Here is a 24,874-nt window from a genome sequence, read left to right on the forward strand (position 1 = left end):
TCCCTTCCCTCCACTCCCAACCCCTCTTTCTCTCATTCTCGCCTCCCGCACTTTCCACAGGAAATGAACGTGCCCAAAATTACTTTGACCCGTCGGCGGCAGAGCAGACAGACCCAAGGCATCGCAGCGCGGCTGGGGTCAATGCTGAAGATGAGCAGGAATTAAGTATGCCATTCACTGTCATAATAGTTCTCCTCGGTTCATTAAAGTGAGGTGAGAGAGATCACTCGTAGCGGCCCACCATTTGTGCAGGCGGGACGGTCTATGTAAATACACCAACTGATGGCATCACTAGATTGGCTCGCCATCTCGCTGTCATTGATGAAGGTCACGTATCATTGGTCAGTTTCCATTTCGCCAAGGCTTTTTCCATCCGTTGTCAAATGACACACGCAGAGTCACATCAATAGTTTGCAGCCCCCTCCTAAAGTAGGCCTATTAAAAGTGAGCTCTTGGGAGCCAAGTAATATGCATGTTATAATGAAACATGGCTATTAATGGAGAAGCCATTTCACCTGTATCTTTTGGATATCACTGCCGTGTAATATCAAAGGATTCGCCAAACCAAATCTCATCATATGATGACAGGCCGGCTAACAGGCATGGTAATGCTCCTATTTCATTACCCCTCTGCATACACTTGATTCCTACCCCTCTGCAGCTGCGGCTAATGTCTACGGTTTACATGTTAAGATGTGGTTTAGATTGACTCTTCCGATAACAAGAAAGTAATTTTGAATGCATGTAATTTCCCAGCAGCTTTGAAGGTGTGTTCATTTGATATGTGTTTGGACTTGTAGCCATGCTGAATGCAGATGAAAACAGGCTGTATCAGACAATGGCAACGTTGCTGGATGAGGATGACACCTTTGTAGACATTCCCGGTATGTACCTCCTTATTACTGCACGCATCTTTGCACTTGGGTATCAGTCGGTTATCTCTTATCAACTCATCAAAGCTACAACATTTTTTTTTTGACAAATTTAATTTAGACCCGGCTTTAAAACGCCTTTGAAGATGAAAGGCAGGTGAGAGTTTATGGACATGCAATTATTCCTTAGATCCCTATTTAACTGTCTTTGTCCTACTTTTGTTTCCCTGAATGATCTGTGAGAAAAAAGAAATATTCCACATTTTGTCACAGGAGTTTAACGGCAAGTTAATGTTCTAAAATTGTTATTTAACTTTGCTGTAAAACTTTAAGATGACTTTTTGTCTTTTAATTGCCATGACGATTCTTTTTTTTTTAGGTACGTTTAAGAACAACTCAGAACTCGGCTCATAAACTACCCAGACAAAAACTCAGAAGCTAGCATCATAGAACAAAGAACGCCACGAGAGATGGACCCTGGCTGACTGTCGCTGCTTTCCAAGCACACACCATTGTCTGGCAGTAGGCGGGCTCTTTCTCATTAGCTCCGTTTCGCTTAAACACGTAGCCAAACAGGCAACATTGAGGTGGTTTAAGCTCAGTATTGTTCCGGGCGAAGACAGTCGCACCAGATCCTGTTGACATGACGCGCATCTTTCCTTGTAATTCCGGCACACAAGTGATGGGTTTAGACCCGCTTCAACACGGTCGAATTTAGCCTGCTTGTATTATTTGGCATTGTGTAGGATTTAGCTGTACCGCCGAGATTAGCAGCCCCATCCATTGTTTTGGAATGTTCATGAAATCCTGCAGAAGAAGTAAAGAGGATCTGGGATTAGCAGTCCCCCTTCATGCAATAGGCAGAGAGACAGAGGGAAAGACAGAGAGAGAGAGAGAAAGAGCGCAAGAGACAGACAGGGAGCTTGCACCTCTGTACTGTCCATCTGTGGCGAGTGCCAGTTGGCGACGAACGACAAAAGACTCGAACACAATCACCTTACGCCGTTGTATGGATGCCTCCCACTGGTGTAGGCCGCACGTCTTCTTTGCAGCGGCGCGGCAGCACTTGCTCCTGAACATTTCGTCGCCTCGCTGCTCGTTCTTTTGTCTTCACCTCCTCAAGCTTCTACCACAAAGCACCGTGCACACATCTCACAAGACAAGAGCACAAATGAGACAAAGTATTAATGAAATGGACAGTAGCCAGTGCTTATCAGAGGGATTCCTGGAGAAATCCCTTCTGTCTGTCTGTCTTAAGATCTCACATCTTCCCTCTTTAATCTTGATAAATTCTGTTGCTCCGGCTTTGCTGGATGAGAGACCACAGCACGGGCATTCTGTTCATTCTGCTGCCTTGTGAGGCGTCAGGCATTGATATCCTCCGCGTGAAAAGCATTAGGCAGCGATAGCGGCTTTGGCTGTTGTGCATGTTGGACTGCACACGTTGAATACACAGATGCTCAAAGAATTCCTCATGCTAGCAACGAGGCAGCGCAGCAGAACTGGAAATGCACTCCAGCAGCAGCTTAGCAGCCATAGATGATGCTGTTCTGCTTTCAGTGAGGAGTTTGTGCTCTGATTTAGGCTGTTTAGCAATTTTACAGTCCTAATCCTTTTTTAACCGTAAATATATTTGAGCAAAATTCACATACTGTATATAACCAAAATGTCTTGTGTATGTTCACAGCTACTTATAAGTGAAACTGTCCCTACAAACACTGTTCCCATGCTGTCCTCAGTAGCGTCACTAAGTACTAGTTGTTGTCTATTACTCACTTCATCCTGTTGTCCACTCTACATTCTACTTTGCTGTAGAGTTTTATTTAACGCCCATTCATGTGTTTATTTCATCTGCAGGGACATAATGATCCCTGAGTTAAAATTCCATTCAAGTCAACATCATCAGATATTGTTATTTAAAGCACATAGACATGAAAACAGCAACATCTTGAGGTCAAAATGTCATGTAAAAATGTGCTTTTCAAGGTGCTGAATGAATATGATGTGTTCAGAATGTGTGTGTGTCTTCTTCTGCATGTCCATTCATCAGCATATGTGTGTTTATGTGTGTACGTTTGTCTGTGTGTGTGTGTGTGCGCACGTGTGCCCACTGATGCGCATCTCTCCAGGTACGCTGCTAGCCTCCGGGGATGAGGAGGTGTTGGAGGTGAAGGCGGGTGATCCGGTGCTTCAGCGGCGACTGCTGCTCCGCGGCGGCTGCGGTGACGCCTCAGGCTTCAGGCCGTCGCAGGCCGACGCCACTGCCAAAACCCAGGCTGGGCCGAGCGCTGGGTTTGGGGAGGAGGCCGGGCTGGAAATGGGCAGGATGGTAATGGGCAGAGAGAGCACTGCAAAAAGTAAGGCTGGCTGTCTCTTTTTTAAACGTTGTCTTCTAAATTTGGATGAATGGTTTCTCTCTTGGACAGGCATTGTGTTTCTTCTGTTACGTGTTTGTATTTTCTTGAGAGATTTCCATGAGGTAACAGCATAGGACAGAATGTAAGACTAGAAATGAATAAACAAAGACTTAATTTTTCCCACTTTTGTGTCATTTCTTTCAGTGAGCTCAGCCGAGGAGGTGATCCCCCGCTACGCCCAGCAGCTGAGGGAGCGCGTGCGGCCTGACATGATCACGCTTGGCAGCCTTTCACTGCAGCAGGTCAGCGCTTACAAAGAGGGAATATCTGTGTCATCATCCCACATTCACCCGCGCGTCGTCCATGTCCATTACGCTGCGAATCAGCAGCTAATGGACACACTGTACCGTGTGTTTGTTAATGTGCGTGTTTGTGCATTCGTGTCCCCATATCCCCTTTACTTTGATGGTGTGGCATCCGAATTTCCTTTCATTTCTCCTTGTTTCCTGGAAAAGTTCTGTTTTTCTTTCATGTAGATTGTTTTTCATTTTATACCCACACACAATTAACATATGTCTTTGTTGTGTATTGTCTCTGGAATTTCCTTGATTCTCTCCCCATCTTCTGGTCTTTTCACCTAAAATAGAGCGTGACAACTCTGTTTCCAAGCATCGAGGGGATTTTGCGAACTTCGGTTAAGATCCGCGGGTTCTCACAGAGCGAGCGTTTGCATTTCATCGGTTACGGGAAAGAAAACGGGAGTGAAAACAAGACCACGGGGTTTCCATTGTCTCACGTCTGGATTCCAAAGAAACCCTAACATTAACGCATAATGTAAACAGAATGCAGGACTTCTCTCCGATGTATTTCGAGCTCTAATCTCACTTGAAAGGAAAGAAAGAGTATCATATTATATGAATAGGAAGTCAAACGTGATTGGGGAAAAATGGCTCAACAATGCAACAGTTGACTCATCCTCCCTTATTGGATAATCAGCGGCGGTGATTGTGTACTGTATCAGTATCTGGATCTTATTCTGTCAGGAGTGTGTGTGCGCTCTCCTGCTGTGCTCCACACCCACCTTCCATTGAACACACACACACCACCAGAGATTTCACTTCTATTTAAAAAAAAAATAATGGCGCATTTCTTTCTCCTGTATGCGACGGCACAAAGCCTCAACGGGGCGAGACGGCGTCACTTAGCGGTGTCAATGCGCCTGAATGGGGCGAGTGTGAATGTGCTGACTGAATGTGAAAACTGGCAGAAGTACTCATCAAACGCTACATGTCTTTAGGGTCTGGCTCCGTATCGATTGCCTGCAGATTGCATTACAGTTGCTCCTTTTGCGCTTAATTCCGCCATTATAGCGCGTCACACGTTTCATAATGCTGCGTGTGTGTGTGTCTGTGCTTGTGTGTGTGTGTTTTTGTGTATTTGCATGGATCCAGCAAGCAGCTCAGAGGGACCCGTTGAAGAGTGAGTGGGCCGGGAGAAAGGGGAGACTAATGGCCTTCTTCAGTGGGAGAGTTAAGGTACAGATCCATGTACTTCATATGCAGCACCTTGTGTTTGAGTAATATGATACAGTGGAGTATAGTTGGGAGTATGTGTTGTATATGTACACACACACCAATTATGAGGCCACAGAGTGTTTGGCCAGTATCTGCGACTGGTCTGTTTTCACTCAGTGTACACAGTGGTACTGCAGCAAGCATTGTAAGTATTCCAAACAGATGAATATAAGAATGTGAGTCCCTTTTTAAAACCAGCATTGACGCACAGCAACAACAATGTTAGCTTCCCTATCTTTAATTCTAAGGTAGATGGATATGATTTAAATTAATGTCAGTTAAACCTCTAACAGTGAACTTGACACTAATTATGTTGACTTTAATATTCAGAAGGATCCGTGCTTGCAGAGAGGCTGCGACGAGGCGCCGCGAGAAGCACCAGCGCCCAGGCTGAACGCTCTGCTGCAGTGAGTTCGGCCCCATTCACTTTTCCTTGCCATATGTACAATTGATGTCACATGACTGTAATCATTAATTGCGTGGAAAGCGTTCTGCATTCCCAGTGACATTTGAGAGTGCACGTGATTCATATGTCCCGTCCACGGCTTTGCGAGCATTGCATTGTGGGTAGCATGGCTGCGGGGCACGAGAATCTGTCCGTGTCGCTGGGTTTGGAGAAGCATCAATTCTCGGTCCATCCGCCTCAGTCTGGGATCACACATCACAGCTTGTAGCGAGAGCCCCACGGGCGATCGTCTTAGCATGTTTAAGTTTTTCGTAATTATGGACTACCGCGCCGGCTGACATGATAAAATCAAGAAACTATACATCAGCATCTCCTCTCGCGTTTGGTTGTTTTATGGGTGGGTGGTAGTCGGACACCAGCGCTGTCAGATGAATGTGGTTCGGAGTTGAGCGAGATGACCTCCTCTTGGCAGCCTTGAACCCTGTAAATTCCTTCTGATATCAATGGTGGGTGGCTATTAGACATGGGAGACATTCTGCGCATCACCTAGGGCTACATCTGCCTGAAATTGAATGAGAAATGATTTTCACTTCTCTCCCTTCGCCCATGAAAGAGAAAAGACACGGAGCTGACTTGTGGGTTTTGTAGCAAATGTGTAATTCATTTGTTTCCACTGTTTCTGATTTAATGGAGGTCGAGTAATTGCATTAGGAAGCACAATGTGCCTTGTTGTGAACTGATGAAAGCACATGTAATACTTTTGATAGGTGAACAGAGAGGCGGGAGAGAAAGATGGGTAGAAAGGAAAGAAAGACCCAATGTTTGCCTTTGATGCAGAGCATTTATTTGCTGAATTAGCCTTCCTTTTACAAGCATGTTATCCCCAGTCACAGGCGGGCCAGGGCCCCTGTGATATTGCTTTATTTTGAGGAATTAAGAGAGGTGGCGAGGAGACAGAGCGAAGCAACCGCTTATTACGTTACCACTGATAAGATTGAAAGGCTGAGAGAGGGGGAGAGAGGAGAGACGGGGAGAGAGGAGAGAGAAAGCGCGGGAGACAGACCCAGTGGAAAGTGTTTTGTTGTGGTGTTATTAGATTGAGCTGCTGTTGGCTACAGAGTGAAACAACAGAGTCCAATATGCAGGTGGCTGTTAACAGGGTTATGTTCTTGTGGCTGTGTGTGTGCGTGCATGTAGCAGCACAACCATCGAAAGCCCGTCACTCAGAGCGCTGGGGGAAGGCCAAGAGGAAGCGTTGGCCAAATACGGCCAGATGACAGAGCTCCCAGCATCCTCCTCTCCAGCAGCACGAACTCCGTGGCAGGTGAGATCTGTTAAACACCACCGCCACCAGACTGCGACACACACACACATAGGGAACTGAACAAGTGCACAAGCAAACAAACTGGAAGTAAGATGTGCCTCAATCTCAAGTGTTTACATCCAAAAACAGGGTTGCTTGTTTGAAAATGCTCAAGTGATGTAATTCTGTGAAATCCAGAGATGAATGGGATTTGATGGAGAGTAACAAAATTATGTTTGCCATTTTCTACTTCTCTTCCCTTAATAGCATTTCTTTGTTTCTTTTCACCACTTAGTACATTGTGCATTTCTATACACACCTTTCATGCACTATACCTCATTTTAATGCACAGGCACATTTTACAGAAGTAGATGAGCGCCTGCGATGTTTAAGATTCTCAGTAGGAGTAAGAAGCCTTAAGAGACGAAGAAAGAAGAGGGAGAAACGAGGGAGTGGATAGAGAGGAGGACTGAAAGGAGAGAGGGAGAGTGAGTGAAAAGATGCCGCTTTAGCCGTAGCATCCCCGGCTGTGGGAGGAGCGCGCCGTTGTGTTGCATCTTGGGATGAGGCTGCCGTGCCACCCTGCTGGCTTAAAGACGTAATGAATCTTCAGTCGGGGGGCTTTCCTTCCAGGGTGACAACTGGCTTTGAGGAAGGTTGTAAATGCAGGGGAGATTGTGGTATAATTCCTCAGACTGGCGTTTGTGCCCCCCAGTCACCATTCGATTATCTCCCAAATTGCTGTGTTTCACTGAGATAAAGATTTTTTATGGCTTGCTGACTTGAAACAACCGGCGCAGGCAGAATAGGGGGCAACAGAGGGAGAGAGAGAGAGAGGGAGAGAGAGAGAGAGAGAGAGAGAGAGAAAGGAATGGCCAAACCTGCCACGCATAGTAATTTCCTTTGGTAAATGACAAAATCTTTGTTTATATGACATTTCCCTAAAATTACTGCGGCGAGATGAATCTGAAATATAAAATGTCACATTTGGCATGCAAAACTATGAAAATATATTTCTGTGCAAAATTCATGGAGGCATTTAATTTAGAACGTGTTTAATAACTAAGGCAGCCTGCATCAGTAATCCTGCCCGGAGGTCCCAAAAAGATTGTCATATTTATTCTCTCCTTTCTTCAACCCCCCCTCCACGCAGACACACACACACACACACACACACATACACACACACCCCTCCTTCATTCCAAAGCCAAAAAATTTTAAGGGTAAATGTTCATTGTTAATTAAGATTTACTAATTAAAATGAAAATAATTAACAAGAAAGCTTAATCTCTGAATATTAGCCCATACTTAGAGAGAAAGGAAGTTTTTGTATGTGGCATTTCCCGCCTCTATTAAGAGTGCGTTCTGTGTTTGATCAGTCAATGTGCGGAAAGCCTGTGAAAAGGCGCCGGAGCAGGAAAAAGGGGAGGCCGACTCGCTTGCCAACAAAACCGGCGGTGGATCCCCCTCGCCGGCTCCTTTGATCTCATCTGTAGGAGTGCTGTGACGTTACGCCACTTTAGGCACAAACTCCAGCTCGGGGCAAACAAACCCACCTCTGATATGGAAAATTGGCTCACTTCACCTTTCGCCTTCACCTCCTCTGTCGTCCCGTGATGCCCCGCGCGAGCATGCGGGCCCCGGATGATAATAAGGACTGCTTTCAAGACACACACGGCACAATTTGTACACCGGCGTGATGTTATCATTTCTTCTCCCTGTTCCTTTGCTTTGTCCTCTCTTTTTCACCGCCTCGCCTGGGTTGGGGGGTTCAGAGGCTGACGTCGCCTCCTCCCAAAACGTGAGATGTGTGGGCTAAACCGCTTTACCAGCAATTATACTGATTTCACTTCCTCCCCAAATTGTTTTTGGTTCTCAAAATGCTCACGGCGAGGAGATTGAGGGGCTTTACTGCAGGGCTCAGCACACACCTTCCCTCCTGGCACAGCAATGGACACCAGCAGCCATTGATGGCCTCTTTCTCTCTCTCTCCTCTACTGTTCTCTTCTATGTAGCGCAAAATGCCCATACTCTGAGAAAAAACAAATATATGAAGGATAGCATATGAAAGGAGTTTATTTTGCTTCATTTTGTTCCAAACACATTTGCACATTATTAAGCACCCAAATCAAAAGTGACCACCAGACTTCTAATCTTTCTGGAAAAATTAAATTTGACTTGCGAAACACATTTGGCTCGGCACCTCCTTCATGAGAACATTGGTTTTCCTCTCAGGAGATCCTTTAGCAGCCTGTCCCCCCACAGCCAAACTTCAGAAAGTCATTGGCCATCATCACGTTTTCCCAATTCAGCAGCTTTGATTACTTCACCACACTCACTCTCCTGCTTGTTACCATCATCGCCTTGGCGCGTATCTGTAAAACTTTGGCTCGTGTATTTATTTACGGCGGACAAACTGTTTTTGGCAGGGTTGATGACTAAATCAAGATGCTTGGTTCACATAAGGAAGTGGCGTGGATGTGCGCTCTCCAGCTGATTGCAGAATACACACCAAGTATCCATATACAATCCCATGTTTAGGTGTTTTTTTTTTGGCCCGAATTAAACTTTTGGACGCTCTGACCGACTACTCCATCAATGGACCACTAACTTCACCGCTGAAGTTTAAAGAGAGACGATGACAACGACCAAAGGCTCAGTTTCAATCAGATTGACTTTTCATTTATTGTCGAAGAGGGGAGGTTTGCCATAGGGGACAAACGCTGAATACGTATTTATATTGTTCTCTCATTATGTCACATAAAACACTCAGCTGTCAAGCAGGCTTACCCTATTACTCATCTTAAGCCCCCCAAAAAAGACACATGTCACTAAAACAAATAAGCAAATAAACAAGTGGGCTGATGTAGCCTGGAGGTTGGTGGGATGAGCTTGCCATCAGTCGGCTGGTGTTTCGAAAGCCTTCATCTGAATGGCCGCAGGAACTAAATAAATACCACTTGAAGTGTCTAACAGGCAGGTGACCCCACGTCGTAGAATCATCAGATACACAGTTTTGGGTTGAAGGTGCCCTTTTGGAGCTTGTGTGTCGTCCTCAAACCGCTCCCTGCTGGCTTGTTTCCAGAGGCCTTTCATCACTCTTACATTCTGCTTTTACTTCAATAATTGCAATTACATCTGTTTTGGTGACACGTTTGTTTTCATTGTCGCTGATCTTTGCGATAGGCAGAATGATTTACAACCACTTGAACACATCCTTGAAATACTATATCTACTAAATCCATTCTTTCTTTCTCCTGTAGGACATTAATCGTCATTCATATGTGGACACAGTATAAGAGTGTAACATTTTACAATAATATACAGTGTGTGTATATATATAAATAATTGGGACACTCTAAAATCAACTCTACAACACATTTCTAAAGTATTTTGTCTAACAAGTGCCAGTAGTTCATCTCTCACATCCAGTGGAAATGAAGCCGCAGCAGCCGTAGCGATGAAGCAATATCTTGGCATTGGAGCTGCACTGTTGTTACAGTTAATGGAGTTACTCGCATGTCAGGATGTCACCGTTAGATAACTTGGTGTAGCTGGAGACTGTTGACAGCAATTACGACTTGTTAACTTTGCTCTGTCAACATCTCTTTTGTGTTCTCAAGGAGGCAGCTTAAGATGTGCATATTTACTTTTGCAGGTGGTGGTTGACATAGTTTGCCACATTGTAACCAACAGACTTTTGTAGAAATAGCTCAGTTTGATTTTGATAAACAACGACTCGCTACATTAACAGCACAATGCGTTAAAGGCTGGATACAACTTATAATTGTGACAATTCGACCAAAACATTTATTCTGCTCAGATTCTTTTTGTGCAACAGCCTGGTGTCAGCCAATCTTGCATATCAAGGACAAAAGAAAGCTAAAGTGAGGATTTGTGTTTTCTGCATGTGAAGTATTAAGCATAACCTCCTTTGAGGGAGGGTCGGAAGTGGCGTGTTCACATATTGCAATAGGAGGCCACTGCCACGCTGCGGAAAGGCCAAATACATTGCAGCTTCTCAAGGAACAAACAAATCCGCTGTAATTGTAAACATGTAGTGGAGGAATGCATCAAGGGGCACAGGATGCACACATGGACGCACAGACACACACAGACAAAAAGAAGATGTTTAAGATAATGACTGTTGCGTGAGTGAGAGAGGAGAGGGCTTTGCTGTCTGGGCTGAAGGTTGGTGCCCTCTGTCCAGCTGTGCCCAATATCCTCACTCATTCAAATTCAAATGTATAATGTCAGTTCTTGCGTCAAAATTTCAGCTAATCCTCTGTGAATTCGTGTCCTTGTCCACTCAAGGTCAACACAGCCCCCCAGTCCATCGAGGTGTGCGTGCGTTGCATGAGGGCCGTCAGAGACAAACTCCCCAGGGGCCTTTACGCTGTCGCTGTGACCCTCCACAACCGTCTGGGGGGTCCGCCGCTGGTTTCGCGCAGCACGGAGGAGCAGAAACGTGCGGGCGCCACGTCCACGGAGCCGGTGGGGCATCAAGGCCGGGTCCACGACACGGAGCTGCACATCAACCAGAGCGTGTGCATGGTGAGGATTGATTTTTCAGTGGGAAGATGCTAGGAACAAGTAGAGGCCATGAGAAATGGATGTTAAGGAAGTTTTTGTTATCTAAGGTTGGTTGAACTTTTTCAAAATTTTAGTCCACAAGTAATCAAAAATTCCAATTCAATAACAGTTGAATTATTTCATCTCTTTTGGATAGATAGTTGTTGTAATTTCTTGGCTCTGACTTTCATAACTGTTGCTGCAGAAGTCAGGCTGTGATTTGTGACTGCGAGAGTTCATTCAATAACACCCTCCTTTATTGAGCGAATTGCTGTGAGAAGCTTCTTTGAAAACTTTTTGTACAAAATGTGTGTGATTCAGGGGAAAAAAATAGGCGTAAATATAAAACATATTTCTCATCTGAAAGCAATTTTGACACTGAGGGGCTCTGTATTAAAACATACTCACTTCCAATGGCAGCGGGGAGCCTTTGATGTCAAATTCAATGGGAAATTTCAGTATAATGTGATCTTAAAAAACAGTCCTGTCAGATAAAAGCAAACAATAAAATATGCACTGTTAATAGAACGGAACCTACCACTCCGTATATTTAAGTTTGTTTTCAGCATTTCCAGATTCCCCTGCCGCCTCCTCAGTCCCAGCAGTTGCAGTTACAGAGCCGGAGTGTTTAGAAAAGTTATGTTGCTGTAAAAACGCAGCCTTTAGATTCTACCGAATGAATAAAATTCCCATTCTATCTTAGCCTACATTTGGTCCTTTTTGGAAAAACTACACAACCAATTACATCAAATCAATGCGCAATGTGCATTCACCGATAATTCCCAAACCTCTTGATATAAAGCAAAACGTGTAATCGAGGCTGTGGTAATTCATAAAAACCACATTGAATGGTCGACGTTGATAGATGGAGTAAATAACAAAGACTGTTTGATGGTAGCAATACATATTCACAAGAGAAACATTCAAAATCCACTGCGAGTGTCCTCCTGATCCCACAGAATTCCCGTTCAGGCTTAGAAAGGGCATCTCCAATAGAAACTAGGCCTCTGTAGGTGCATGTAACCCATGTGGACGCTGTCGATGTGCCAGTGAGCCAGAACATCCTCAAAACATTGTCTACAGCTCCAACCTAACAAAGGAGAGAGCAGACGCTGTCATAGCATAAGCATGAACACAAACCTGAGATCTGATTCAGAGTTTAAACAAATAAAAAGTTTGTGTCACTTTTCTCTCTGTACTTTCAGACAAAACTCTCATTGTTGTCCTCACATATAGTGGTGGAACCGCTGATCACATTTGTCTGAGACTCTCGGGAGTGTTTTCTCTCTCCTGTTGCCCACATTACAGCGTGCGATTCGGGGAGTGCTCACAGTGCCTTCGAAGAGGAAATGAGGAATTAGTGATGGTAGGAGGAAGCCAGGAGCTTATTTTCTTTTTTCTCTGTCCCTCTTTCCCTCTTTTTTTCTGAGTCACCCTTTTCTTTGTCTGTCCACACTTGGATTTAGATGGCAACTGTGCAGTTCCGTCTCAGAATAGACGGACTCAGACTTTAGTCCATATTTAGTCCAAAGGGGAAGATGTCAGATCAAATCAAAAGCACTACTGTCTCTCCTGTCTCCTGTCTTTCTGTCTTTTTAATCCTTTTACCTTTACGTTGAAAGGATAAATACTCATTTAATGAAGCAGAGTAATTTTGTAAAACTCTTTTTTTCTTTTTTAGTAACACACACACACACACACACACACACACACACAGACACACACACACACTTACAGACACACACTTACAGACACACACTTACAGACACACACTTTCCCCCCTCCACCTGAAGCATTTCATCACGTCTCCCTAACCCAACAGTAATACAACATTTCCACACACACACACATGCAGAGAGAGCATCCGCGCACATCTCCACTGGAGCGTTTCACACGTGCACACACAAATGACTATTTATGCAGGTCATATTTCTTACAGTAAATGAATAATATGAAATATTCTCAATATCCATAATGCATGATATTATGCCATAAATTTGTGTCCTGAGTCAGACACTACTACCCATCATTTCACAGGTGCGTACCAAAAGCAGATTAGCGGGCTGTGGGGGGAGGCGGTGGCGTGAGGGATACACATGATTTATGTGTTAAAACAAGTCCTCTGCGTTTTCCATTACAACTAATAAAAGGATAAAATATTTCCACCCGGTGATGGATGAAGTGGCAAACACCTCACTGTCAGTTCATTTTTTAAGCAAACCCACCGTTCTCTGGGTAAATAAGAATTTATGTGTTTGCCATCTACCGCTAACCACGAACACTTTTCGTTTCATGCAAGATACCCTTATTATCATCAGTTTGATTGATGGTGGTGTATCGCTGCATCGGAGATTCAGTAACTGTCAGCGTATACACTACAACGGCAATCTGGAATTCTCCTCCGCCCTGCGTTTGATGCCGACAGTCTTTATCACTCCAACATCTCCTTTTAGGCAATTTGCCGAGTTGGACGGGTAAGAGTGGCAGTTAAGAATGCTTTCAAAGAACACGGAAATAAGTTAAAGGAGGATTCAAGTCTAGGATGTAAGATTAGTAGCTCCCTGAGGGCTCCTCTCCTGTTTGTTACCTGATGTGCGTCTGTTTGTCATCGTTTTCCTTTGGCTGTGTGTGGCTATGAGCAAGTTTCTGCGCGCTAATATAGTTTGTGTGTGTGTGTACGTGCGTGCATACATATGCCTGCAGGCTTACGCGCCTCAGTACATTTGCGTGCTTCTCTCCCCGTGTCTGCAGCTCTTACCGCCAGTCTGCAAAGCCCTTCCCTCCCTTGTCCTGGTGTTCCAACTGATCGCGCTGCCGGGGGACAGCAGCCACGTCAGCTCCGTGCTGGCCTGGGGGGCCTTTCCTGTGTGCGACCACTGCCTCAAGCCTGTCCAGGGCAGGTGGGTCACTGACAGATGAGGGTTAATCCTCACAACTCACTATGTTTACGCCTACAATGAAGCCATCATTTGTAAAACAGAGGGGACTTAAGTTTGGTAAATCACCACGATTCCTGCAGCCAAAATGATATTAAATGTTTTGTCGATAATGATCAATTCCCCCAAAGTGCATCTGAATGCCCACTGATCATTACTGTGTATGTCTCACTCACTCAGGTTCAAAACCCCACTGCTCAGGGGGGCTCCCAGCACCCGCTTAGACCAGTACCGAAAAATTGAGGGTCTCATCTCCTCTGATGTGGACCACTGGCTGTGCAACCTGTACTTCCAGGTGTGTGTGTGTGTGTGTGTATGAGAGCGTGAGTGGGATATGTTTCTAAGGTCAAAGTCTATTAGCCTGTAATGGACACTGTATATCTGTGTGTGTGTTTGTGTCTTGTGTGTGTATTCCCGCATTCAAAGTGACCGTCATCTGATTTGAATTACTGTTTGGGAGGCAGGATGGCGACTCTGGTTAGGTCGGGGCTGTACTTCCTATGGTAATAAGCTTTAGGAGAGAAAAGTGGAAATTGGCCCCAGAGAGCCGAACACAAACCACATCTTTATCATGCAGCTCTGGATTCATCTGAGCTGATGCATTGGTCAGATTAGTAAACATCTTAATTGAATTAAAAGACACAATAAAGCTCTTTCTCTAGGCTTCGTTCCCTCCTTAGTGTTTCTGACTGTGGCACCATGTTTGTATTTCTTTTGTATTGTCATCAGCGATATTGAATAAGTTTCCATCATCATCTTCTTCTTGGCCTCCGCCCTTCTCAGTTTATTGCGTTCGTCGTGCGTCACATTTTCCACGTCTGACAGTTCTTCAGATCTCGGAACACTGGGGTGGAGACCAAGTAATCTTTGATCTGATCGACATGCAAGGCGCTCGGTTGCAGTCGTGCATCTTTGCCTGCATTCTTTCCAGTTAGCGTGAGATGTTCTAATTTCTCTATTTGCAACACATCATGAAAGGATCTTGAGCTCCTTTTTGGCTCTACTTGGGAAAAATTACTTTCACGTTTGTCAAGATTTGCAACGTAACATTTTTAAAGTTTGCCCATCCTATACTCACGACACCGATGACCCAATTACTCTTAATAGAAAAGCCAGCAGTGTAAAATGACATGATCGTCATTCACCATTTTACTTTGACATATTTTCGAATTTTATGATGCAAAGTAGACAGATAATTGACAAATTCATCTTTGTGTAAAGGGGTTATGAGTTTCCATGTTTTGCCTCGACACACCAGAAATCTAACACATCGTCTCACTTTCCCGCTGTGTTTCAGTTGAAGAGTTTCCCCTGTGGAACCGCTAGGGTGCCGGAGCCCTGTGTCACCCTGTCCATACCCCCTTCTCTCCCTGCTGCAATGCCCCTGCCGGAGGTCCGTGGCAACAGTCTGGGGGGCTACCCGATACACCCGCCCTGCCCCCTGCCTCAGCCCGCATCCGACTCCCAGCTTCGTTCCCAACCCCACCTCCTCCTGCAGCCTCATTCCCAATCCCACTTGCAGCCTCACGCGGGCCCCAGCAACGGAGCAGGAGAGCCCGCTGTGGAGCATTCACACCAGGGATCCCCTCTCCACCTGTCAGCCGATTCAGCTTGCTCCTCCTCATCTCTGCCAGGTAGGGGTTCAATGTTAAACCCCCCCCCTCGACTATGTCACAGTGGGGAGCAAATGTCAATGTAATGTCAGCAGCAGTGGGAGGAAAAGAATGGCAGGCCTCACTTTCGCTAATTTTCCATTGAGGTTAAAGCGCTGGAGGATAGGGTTGGGTGGAAACTGTGGGCCACGTGTGATGGACAAGTTTCATCAAACAATGGATGTTTTCTCAGTAAGTTGTTTTGCAAGAATCTTAACAGCTACGCAAGATCATTTCTGTTGTTTGGGGCAAATATTTGAGCAGCAAGCACAACACTGATAAACCTACCTGATAGACTTGTAACACACACACTCAGATAATAGCTTTTGATAATAGGCACACCACTTGCATAAGCAAACACATCATCCTAAAACAGGTGTCAGCCAAAGCGCTGAGTAAATAAGTGCAACTGTCTAAACCAACAAACTGATACCTGCATGGATGAAATTTGATCATATTAAGGAAACGTATCCTTTTACTTTCATGCAGGAAAAGATTTCTGCCCTTACATAACACTGCTGATCATTTTGAGCCATTATTAAAAATAAAATTATTTATTTAAAACATGACTCATAAGGAACAATTTTCTGGGGTTAGGGTTAGTAATTTGGATCCTAAATGTAAAATTGTAAAATTGAACTTCCAGTCTTTCAAACCTTCTACACTCTATAACACTGGAATGTGCAAAAAGTTATTCCTCAGTTCCTCTATCTGCTTTTCGCAGCATAGCAGACTACTGTAGAAAACTGTGATCCACAGTACATGACTGAAGACCTTCTTGAAGTTATTATCTGTCACATTATCCAGCGCGTTACTTGGATTTATGAAGTAAATTTGCTTCTTTTTCATGTTACTCCTCTTCCAGAAGCAGTAGGACACATACGTGCAACAGATGGGGGAGCTAAAGTGAAGTTGCACGTGTGGGTCTAAAACAATTTAAACACAAGTTTCCTATTCTGGCAATTTTTCCGACAATAGTTACACCATATGGCAGTGGATTTGCAACATCTAATCTTAATTGTGTCTGATCAGAATTATATGATAATAAATATAGAATAGAATAAATTACTGAGTGGATGAAAATGAAGGGCACGTCTGCGTCCAAAATCAACCTTAGGCCGTTACAACAGCCTTCAACATAAGGCAGCAAAAGCACTGAAATCTCACCGTAAAATCGAGTGGTTTACTTAGACAACTGGTAGAAGAGAGACAAGAGAAACTTCCTTGGAAAGGACAGGAAGAAACACATTTGCCCACCGAATCTAGTTGTGGCAGCAAATAATAAGGTTCCACTTTTTCATCTGTGAAAAAAGTACTTCTTTTTTACCCGCCTACATTCAGGTCATCCAACATCCTGGCCATGTCCAGAAATCAAACCCATGTTCATTCGGTATTGATCTACTACAAAGACGACTGGCGAGCTCCTTTGTTATTAATACATCCCTTTTCCTTTTTTCCTTCTTTTGCACACATAGCTCATCTTTATTTAACAGTCCTCAAAAGTTTCTGGGGTGCTCTGCTTTAAACATCACACAGGCTTTTTAATTACAAATGAGTTGTGACAGGTCTGCTGGGTAGCACCCTGGCCCATTTTAAACGTGATGCCGGCTGACAGCTTGGCAGTGTTCTCCCAGCACTGAAACATGTGGAAGAAATTGGTCTTTTACATTTCACAGCTTGTCGCTTCCTCCGCCGGCTGACCTGTGACCCCCCACAGAGATCCTAACGCCCACAAGGGAAGTGTCCCCAACGAACTGACTGCCTTTCCAGAGAGAACGCGAGGGAGGGAGGGAGGGAGGCAGGCAGGCAGGCAGGCAGGCAGGCAGGCAGGCAGGCAGGCACTCCTCACTATGGGAGATTTATGTTCTGCCACACAAGGCAAGAGGTACCAGGTCTCTCCAACACATGGCGGCTCACACACAGACTTAGACCCTTGGCACGCGCACGCACACACACACACACACGCACACGCACACACAATCAGCCAGGTGAGAAGGTTGCCAAGGAAGTGAACCTGATCCGTAACCGAAATAATGGATCAAAAGGTGTCCTGGGCGGCACCTCATGCACGCCGTTCCTTAAATGGACCTGACGTTTGGGCCTGATTTGCATGCAGATCTGTTCATGTTGTATTACCCCTGGAGTGAGTTACGGCTTTCCGATGGGGAGATTACGTCAAGGTTTGAAGGGAGTGATTGGATGGACAACTTTAACCTAGGCCAAATATGGAAATCCAATTCAGCGAAGAAAAGAAGAACAAATGATCCCAGTTCCTCCGTCTTCTGTGGCGTCTGGGGCAGGGGGGTTCAGATGTTTCCACCCCTTTTCATGCCTCTCTGTTTCTGATGCGTGCGGTGTGGGGAGCCATTTTCTCCCTGCGTGCGATCCCAGGCTTTTCCTCATTACCGTTTGTCTCAGAATCAGGACAAGTATACGGAGAGCCCTTGTCATTGTGATAACGTGCGCACAGTCGAGCTTGACAGTAAAGATGGAGGAACTTTGTATTCCTGAGGCCTTAAGTTAATTAATCCCCTTAGAAAAAATCACAGTGTTGGATGAGGTGTCTATTACAGAGCCAAACCTGACAGCCCAGTCCGAGATGATAACTGACAAGTTTTGATCTCAGAACGAGAGAATTAAGTGCTGTTGTGTTTCAGCCACTGGATCATAATACAGAAGCTCACTCGTCCAAGCATAATGAACTGTATTTGGCTTTTCTAACACAGAGTAGCTAGAGGCACACTGGGTTAACTGACCTTTCACATTAGCTGAATGATACAGTTGCAATGGGTTTGTTTGAACCCAAACGGCTAATTAGATAAGTGTCTTAGCGGAGCAGTTCAAGCATGAAGATGATTCCACCCTAACAGTTGATGAGTTACATCCCTGCCTTTTCTGATTTCTATTTCTCCGAATTCATCTTAACATCTACAACCGTTTCAGTATAGATGTTGATTTGAAAGCTGTCTCCTTGTTTTGGAGTTCTGCCTTGCACTTTGAGGATGTGCTCCCCTGCAGGCTGGACACAATTCATCAGAGTCTCAAACCACAAGCTTGCGTCATACCCTCTCAATCAGTCAATCCGCCAATTAATTCCACAATTCTTAGCGGATGGATTCAACCTGTGCGACGTCAAAGCCTGTCTGCAGAGATGCACATGTAAACTTATACAGTGGGTGTGGTAAACAAGCCTCAAGGACTGAAAGTGGAGGACAAACAAGGAGCGCCTGGGACAAACACACCCAAAGAGGAGCGTTTCTTGCCTCCAAAATCCACTCTGAATTTTGCACGTGCTAAGACGAGTGCAGCATATGTCCTCTATGTGGTTCAATGAGCGCGATTAAGACAGCTTCGACTTTCAAGGACGACTTCAACAACGACAGTGAACGCGTTTTGAAAGCGGCACACATACACGCCTGTGTCTGTTTGTTTGTTCCTCATTAAAATGCAACGAGCCGTGTTTTAAAAAAGCATCTAGCTCTGAATGTGTGTGTGTGTGTGTGTGTGTGTGAGAGTGAGAAGCGTCGCCATCGTAGCAGGCTTTGCGTTAGATCTCGACCATAGACTCCGGGCTGCTCCGTGAGTCACCGACCTTCAATCTGCGAGTAGGTTTGGACCAGTCATCAAGCAGTTAGGGGTCTAGGTAAGCAAGAACCAGGGACCTCGGCTCGGTTGCATCTCATTGGTATCGGAGTGATGAGGTCTTGGCAGTGTTATGGCCCCCAGGCTTTTCTCTGTCTTTGGCCTTTTCTCAGTGTAAGACAGAGAGAAAAAGTATGTGTGTGTGTGTAGCGTTATAAGCGTGCTGGAGATATGCGTGCTGTGTGAATCTGTTTGTGCATATATGCAGGTGTCTACATATTTATGTCTTGTGTTTATATGCATTTCTGTGTGTGGGTGCACGTTCTGTATCCGCTGGATAAACATGTGTGCGAGTGTGTGTGTGTGTTAGAGCTCAGAGCGCAGGGGATAACAAGGAGTTTGTTGTTGGCCTTGAGTGCTCGGAAAGGCTGGAGTTGTGGCAGCTCCAGCGCTCCGAGTTCACGGACGTAGCCCTCAGCTGTGGAGGCCGCTGATGCTGCCTCCGCGTTCATCGCCATTTCCACGGGATCTGAGAATTAGTGGGCCCCGGTAGATGTAATGAGTGTGTGTGTTTGTGATTGGCTGTGCGGACTAAGAAAGCATCCTAAAACACAGCTGAAGTCTGAAGCTGAGCTGGTGTGTGTGTGTGTGTGTGTGTGTGTATGTGTGGCCATAGGCTGCTTTCCTTGCTGCTTCACACTTCACAGACAAGCTCCGACAACACACACGTACGCCGAATTTCATGAAACGTTTTTGCGAAAACACACTTCTATGCTTGAATTCATGGACGGACTTAGCAATTTGGGGGCCCAGGGCGAGCACAGGAATGGGACCCTTCACTGACCCTCTCTCCTCACTAGGAGAAATAGAATAGAAATCTGTGGGGGACGTGTAAACAAAATGCAACATTTACATTGATAAGAGTCCAACATTAAATCTAGCCCGTGTTATAATTGTTTACTGGTGCTGTCAAAGGTTTGTTTACTTCACTAATGTAGTAATTTAAGCTTTATTATCACAAAGTGTGACGGACATCAATTCCTCTTCTGCGTTTTCATCTCTGCGTGGTGCAAACGTGGAATTCGGTATTTTTCAAATGATTTAACGTTGCTGTTACTTTTTATTTTCTTAAGTAATACATCAACCTCAATGGAAAAAAAATGGATGAGCTGCAAATCGCAAATCCTGCCTAAGCTTGTTTGGCCTTGGCGGATGTATGCATTCTAATGAGTCCCCTGCTAATTCATAAGAACGCTTACGTCTACAAATGTATTAATATTTCACTCATCAGCCTACGTCAACATATTTAAGTTGAAGAGGAATCTCAAAACTGTTACACAATATTAAAAAACGCGTAGAGAAATAATCCTCAGAAGAGAACGGATTGAACCTTATTACCTTGTAACTCTAGGCACTGCAAATGTTTACCAGCAAAAGTTTTTGGTAATTAAATCTCCATTTGTTTCAGGATTAAATCAGATTTTTGCTTTTAAAATAGCAGCAAGCCGCCATCAAAGTAGGTTTTTGATGTGGGAAGGATTTCTGACGTGTGGCTTATATTTAAGTTATTATTACTGATATATTTAATCCTGCAGCGAGAGAGAAATTATATCATCGCAGAGGTTTCCATATGTATTATATAGATGTGACTCGTTCCACGGGGGGAGAAAAAGTTTCACATAGTGAGATTTTTACATGTATCAAGCTAAGGTTTACTTAATTACAACCTCCAGGCAACGAAGGAACCCTTTTTTAAATTCTGTGAATGTTAATATGCTAAATAATGCAGATCTCCGACTCTTCAAGCATGAGACACACATCTGGCGGCTTACCATTTAAATTACAGCAAAAAAAAAGGGACGAGAGAGACAGATAGAGAGAGGAACGGGAAGAAAGAGGGGCGAGGGTGAAGAAACACTTCAAAAGTAATTTTCCAAAGGAGAAGAGAAGAATGGGGAAAAATGTATTACAACCAAATTTAATTTCTCCGTCGATTTTTCATCATTTCTAATTGCGCACATTAGAGGATACAAGATGTGAGATTGTGGAAGACGGAGAGAGGAGTGTACAGTGGGAGCTCCGTGCGTTTCACACTCCCACTTCCCTTTCCGTGTGCAGCAAAGCCTCAGCCTCTGTTGCTTTTGTGAGTCTCCTGATAGTACAAGGAAACATCTCCTCTACCTGCCTCAGAGTTCAGACTGAAATCATGATCACAGGATGTCTTGTCACGCTGCAACAACATCATTCTTCAACGCCTGCTAGTTTAATTTTGGTCTCTGTTATTTGTCATTAAGCGTCATTAAAGAAAATCTGGATTAGCTCATCAAATTGAGCTCATTTATGTTGACGGTTTATCACAATAAATGAACTTTGAATCATTACTTTAACATTTTTCCCTTTTCATAATCGCTTTCTGAGATATTTTGTCAGTCAATCATTTAGTGATCTAACATAAACTAGAATTAAGCAGCATTTACACTCATTTTGTCACTCAGGTGTGAATTGCAAATGAGAGCAAATACACATCTCTTTATTTCTATTTTCTATATTTTACAAATCTAATTTCTCCCTTTTTTTTCCCTCTTATTTTGACGCAGGGAAGAATTCCTCCTCGGGAGCCATTTATGGAAACACAGGAGAGAAGAGCGATCCTTGCAGGGAGAAAGCAAAGGGTGGGATTCACTACAAGGTAACACAGTGATTTAAGGGGAAGTGTTCCCACCCTTGAAATGAGCACCCTCTCCACTCTCCCTTCCCTCCCCTGTCTGCACCCTGACACACACACTCGCACACACACACACACACACCTCCCCGGCTTATTATCTGAGATTTGTCAAAATACATTTCACACTAACAGGTATTTTTCATCCTTCAAAGCCAGTTTTGATCTGCCTGACAAGCCAAAGCAGCTCAAATTCTGTGAAATCTGCAACGCCAGCCGGGGCCTCGCATTTTTTTTCTTCTTTGAGTCGCTCTAAACACGCCTCTTCCTGTGCTACAGAGGACTTAAGCTAAATTAATCAAAGCCTGCGTGCTACCTGCCATACTTTGAAGTGGTAATTGCAAAATTACTCTATGTGCTGATCTGGCATTGCCGCCGCCCGGTCCGCCCCTGCCATTGTGCCTTCGCTGTGGCCTTTTGTTGATGCGATGTTATTGTTGAGGTAGTTAACAGAACATCAAGCCCCCTTCTCACACACACACACACACACACACATCCGCCCCTCCTGCCTCCCTCCTCTGTCCCTCCAAGTCTTTATTCTTAGTAACTTAGTGATGTACAAGAGCCTCTCCAGACCGCCATTAATCAGTGATGACCTGTTAAATAAATGAGTTTGTTGATATGAGGTTTTATTTCTCTGCAGCCTCTGTAGACTTTGTTTTTTTCTCTTCTCCTATTGGCTCTATCTTTAAAACCTCGCTAACTCTGTCAAATGTCGTGGTGTGGAACCCAGTTGTCTAATGATTAAGTGGAGTGATCTCCAACCTGCCCCAGCCTGGGAGCGCAAGGGATCAGATTTCAACCCTTCAACCTGCAGTGCAGGCCTAATTAAAATGAATTTTCTCAAGGCGACCACTTTGCCCACAGGGCAGGAATCCAGCTATATACGGAATCCGCTCTTAAGGTATTGCATTAAATTTATTGTGGGGAGACACCGGAGAACATTGCGGTTTATATATCTCCTGCATTTTTTTTCTCTCACCCTTCTTTCCCTCTCCTTTCCACCTTTTTATTGTGATCATCACTCTGGAATCCAAGCTTGCTTTGGCAAAGATTGCCCTATGAAAACGGATGGAGCTTTTATGGGGCCCTGCCCATTTACTACTTCCTGGGCCTAGTTTATCTCAGAGAGAGAGAGAGTGGGTGAGGGTGAGGGAGAGAGAGAAAGGGAGGGAGAGAGATGTAGGAGAGGAAGAGATTAGAAAGACCAAACAAAATGGATAGAGGTAGAGGGAGACAAGATTGAAAGAAGGAGAGAGGTTGCTTATTCCAACTGTGGGTCTCATTAACATACATCAGTGAGTATTTCACAACTTCAAGCAGAAAAGCACTAAGCTCACCCAAGGGCAACAGGCAGGGCTGACAGGGCCAGGGAAAGCAAGCCGTTAACATGTTGGCGGCTTAACAAATAATATCTACTCCCAAGTACCTCGGTGAAATATTTAAAACCCTACTTCCTACCTCCATTCGCCTGTGTTTATGACGATGACAGTAAACGACTTGTGTGGAAAAAAAGCGGCAGCAGCTGCTCCAATATCACATATTTAACACCGCCGTCACTGTGCAGGCTCCCTAAATGAACTCAACTGGAATGATGGCGTGCAGTATGCGATTTTGCCGTCATTCTTGTCTCCTGTCAGTTGAAGCGCCGTTGAGATATAGGAGATGCTCCAAAGTGCCACACACACACACACACACACACACTGTCACTGTCACCGTGTGCATCCCCCAAGATAAATTCCGAGGCCTGTTTCCTGCTTTGATTACAAATGACATCCGCATGTGTTCTCCCCAATTTCTCTTCCTCGCAGAAGAAGCCAATCAAGAAGACAAATAGCTGCGGCCCCAGCATGAGCGGCAGCAGCGCACCGCCTCGGCAGGCAGGCAAACAGGAGATGCAGCCTTCAATGGAGAACCTCTCCACAGAAGACATGGAGGAGTATACATTCTCCCTACAGTAAGTCGCACCACTCATTATCCTCCCTCAGCCTCTCAGAATTCAAACCTCGGAAAAAAAACAAGTGGGTGACGCACATGGCAACCAGACAGACACTGATGACAAAATGTGGCAGGAACTCCTCCTGTGCAGAAGCAGACGTTCACTAATCTGCAGAGGAAGATCCAAACTCAAAGTACAAACATATTGATTTGTTTACTTAATAGTCAGTAGTCATGAATCCAGCATATTCAGTAAGTGTCCCTCTGATGTACAGCACATGTCTGTTAAATGTTACTGTGTGTGGAAAAAACAAGGAAAAACTACATAAATTAAGTTTTTGGCCTTGGTGGAGGTATGCAGCTAGAGTAATATGATACTGCCTGAGCTGAGGAAATATTCATTATACTCCCCTTAACAGTTCTGAGACTAAACGGTGAGCTTTCTGCCTGTGCTGTACTTCTGCCGGCTCTGATCGGCTGCACTCCTGTTTAATTTGGTTTGTGGGCACTTTTGCACAAGAAACCAAACCAAACATTGTTTAACCTATACGCCATATCACCATATGGTGTAGTTATTTCCTGCCCCTTCACGCAGTCTGCCAAACAGGAGGTTTGAGGGGAAACATTGTTTTCCTCCGCATTGTGGCTCACAGCATTTGATTTTAATGAGAAAACTGGAATGTATGAAATATAAACAAAGCAGAAAAAGCACGCAATTTCAAACAGCTTGGGCGTATGTTGGAAAAAAAAAAAGCAACAAGGTGCAGTATTGCATGCCCACGGAGCATCGGGTATAGGCTAAGAGCAAAATTGCTTATTTCAACAAAAAATGAAAAAAAAGTCCATGTATTTGTTTTTATTTGAACGTCAATGAAATTAAGGGGAGGGGATTGCCACACACACACACACACAACAGTACACTGCAGGGAGAGAGAGGGAGTGTGTGAGTGTGGAAGAGAG

At 44.6% G+C, this 24,874-nt stretch overlaps 1 protein-coding gene across 1 annotated transcript in view; it reads left to right on the forward strand.

Moving 5' to 3' along the window:
• Positions 1-24,874, forward strand: part of ofcc1 (orofacial cleft 1 candidate 1) — a 69,772-nt gene that overhangs the window by 7,957 nt on the left and 36,941 nt on the right. Inside the window, exons 4-14 of the mRNA XM_076161062.1 lie at positions 61-165; positions 801-884; positions 3,002-3,229; positions 3,434-3,632; positions 6,407-6,533; positions 10,827-11,066; positions 13,836-13,984; positions 14,201-14,315; positions 15,318-15,654; positions 21,852-21,943; positions 23,788-23,933. Coding sequence (XP_076017177.1) covers positions 61-165; positions 801-884; positions 3,002-3,229; positions 3,434-3,632; positions 6,407-6,533; positions 10,827-11,066; positions 13,836-13,984; positions 14,201-14,315; positions 15,318-15,654; positions 21,852-21,943; positions 23,788-23,933 — 1,822 coding nt within the window. The remainder of the gene's footprint in view (positions 1-60; positions 166-800; positions 885-3,001; positions 3,230-3,433; positions 3,633-6,406; positions 6,534-10,826; positions 11,067-13,835; positions 13,985-14,200; positions 14,316-15,317; positions 15,655-21,851; positions 21,944-23,787; positions 23,934-24,874) is intronic.

The sequence above is a fragment of the Genypterus blacodes genome, unplaced genomic scaffold, assembly GCF_046128005.1.
Source record: "Genypterus blacodes isolate CSIRO-AG114 ecotype Tasmania unplaced genomic scaffold, CSIRO-AGI_Gbla_v1 ptg000110l_1, whole genome shotgun sequence".
Lineage (NCBI taxonomy): Eukaryota > Metazoa > Chordata > Actinopteri > Ophidiiformes > Ophidiidae > Genypterus > Genypterus blacodes.